The 2,404-nt window shown below is 38.9% G+C and overlaps 1 protein-coding gene across 1 annotated transcript; it reads left to right on the forward strand.

Annotated features, from left to right (window-relative positions):
- The first annotated feature begins 634 nt into the window (after window positions 1-634).
- LOC127879576 (leucine-rich repeat and fibronectin type-III domain-containing protein 5-like) lies at window positions 635-2,404 on the forward strand. The gene has a single exon (XM_052426518.1). It carries the CDS (start codon window positions 744-746, stop codon window positions 2,202-2,204), a length of 1,461 nt encoding a protein of 486 aa, XP_052282478.1. The 5' UTR covers window positions 635-743; the 3' UTR covers window positions 2,205-2,404.

Below are 2,404 nucleotides of genomic sequence, written 5' to 3' on the forward strand. Positions count from 1 at the left end.
AAAACACGAAATACCTAAATATCATTGGATCGTTGATGACATTATTCTGTGATAACATTTAAACATATATTAAATATAAACTTCATTTAAAGCCGTATGAATGCATTATTTCTGAGATGTTCGGTTAGCAAAGTGGTAAGTTCAACCCCTTCTCACCTAGACGACCCGGGTTAAATCCACATTCTTGGGAGCATGTAGTTTGATTGGTGGTCACCATACCGGTCAGGTGGGGTGTCCACGCCAAAATTGAAAATCTTGCAGTAAACACTAATGGCTGGAAACTGCAGCAATAATAAAATAAATCGTCACAACGTTCGTGCGTCAAGTAAGGTGATAAGGTAGGAATGCTGGAACACATTCCTGTAATACACATTATGCAACAGGCGCAAAGGAACCTCGTGAACTTCTAAATACGCGCATTATTTTGAGGCGCAACATTTTTAAATATTAAAGTTGATACCAGAGGCTACAATCCAATCCACGATTGGCGGAAGGCGCTAGACCCGCCCTAAATATTCATTATCTCTGATTTTTCTGATTGACGTGTTAAGTGATCAATACATTCCTATATAAGAGTTATTTTATCGCATAATGATTATAGAGGATATTTATGTTTCAATGTTGTTGTTTTTTTCTATATACCGCTTAAACATTCAAAATAAGTTTCGAAGTCAATTGAAGTATACGTACAGATAGCTATATTTAAATTTGTACATAAGCAGTACTACGAACAACACAACAAAATGACATTTGTGGTGTTTATTCTGATGCTTGTTATCCGCCAAGTCATTTTCGTCAATACAGAGGACTGCAGGACGAAAGAAAACTTAAACCACGAGTTTGCCGTGAACTGTGACTTCCTGAAACTAACGTTAATTCCGTCAATGGTTCGTTTCGGTTTGAACCCTATCAAATTCATATCCATATCAGGCGACGCCAACAACTTGAACAACATCCCGACGATACGCAAGACTGATTTCCAGGCAGTCTCCAGAGTAACCAGTTTAGTTATATCGTGGAGTCAGGTCAAGACCGTTGAAGACGGAGCGTTCGAGAAAATGGCTGATCTTAAAACGCTGTCCCTCACTGACAATGAGCTAGAGAGTCTGAATGCAACTACATTCGCTGGCATACCACTGTTAAAGGAACTTGATCTTTCTGGAAACAGAATCTGTAAGTTTGACGAAACTATATTTAACAATATCCAAAGTATCAGCGTTTTAAATTTGGGAGACATGAATCTATTATTTATACGAGAAGACTTCTTCAACAGTCTTCATTCGCTACGCGTTCTTAAACTGTATACAAACCACATAAAAACCGTGTCTGAGAACCTGATTTTGAATCTACCTGCTTTAGAAAATTTGGATTTGTCGGCCAATCAACTACAAACCATTCCTGTCGAGTGGAAACCAAAGTTCCAAACGATGAAACGCGTCCATCTTGTTGAAAATCCATTACATTGTAACTGTTTGTTGGCATGGCTCCAGGAGCAACCATATCAGACAACACTTGATTCGGGTTCTTTGGTTTGTAATGGTCCACAGAAGTTGCGGTACTCTTCATTTCTGAATGTTCCCGACAGGGACTTTGTCTGTATTCCTCCAAAAGTGTTGCACTGCGAGCAGTCGACATATTCCGTTGGCGTCAATCAGCAACTCTCAATTGTCTGTGAGTACGGCGGTGATCCTGTACCGGAAATCAAATGGACAAGACCGGATGGACAAGTGTATGATGGTCGAAACACATCGGAAGGTGGATACCATGTCGCTGAAAATGGAACCCTGTTGATTTACCGAGTATTAATGTCAGATAACGGTTTGTGGAAAGTAACAGCTTACAACCAGACAACTTCAGATAACATGTTGATAAATGTTATAGTTAGGAAAGCTGAACGTACAGAACCTCAAACAATACCGCCAATATTTAAGCCAGAAGATTGCAATTTTATCCACAATGAAGCTGCGATTTCCAGTACCGTGCCGGTGATAAAGATAAGCAAGATACTAGAAAAAGGATCCCCAAAAGCGGACGTGGCTACAGCTGGAATTGACATGGGCAATATTTATTGGGTTTTGCTAGCAGCAATCGCCTCTGCAGCTGGAGCCATGGTGGGATTATTATGCTTGCTCATTATGTTCTGCAAAAGAAATAAAAAACCAAACAGAAGCAATCAGATAAGAGCTTTTGAACATGACATTTAATAGAGTAAACTTGTTTGCGTATGATTTTTGTATTCCCATTTAACACTGTATGCATTTATTTTTGTATTTTGTATGAAATGCATTTGGAAATAACGTAACGATATAACTTGATATCGCAGTGTGCCTTGCTCTTCTTTGTTTACAATATGAACATAAGGATTTAATTATGTTCGTTGTATGCTTTCAATGAAACCGGTAGC

The sequence above is a fragment of the Dreissena polymorpha genome, chromosome 4, assembly GCF_020536995.1.
Source record: "Dreissena polymorpha isolate Duluth1 chromosome 4, UMN_Dpol_1.0, whole genome shotgun sequence".
In the NCBI taxonomy this organism is placed as follows: domain Eukaryota; kingdom Metazoa; phylum Mollusca; class Bivalvia; order Myida; family Dreissenidae; genus Dreissena; species Dreissena polymorpha.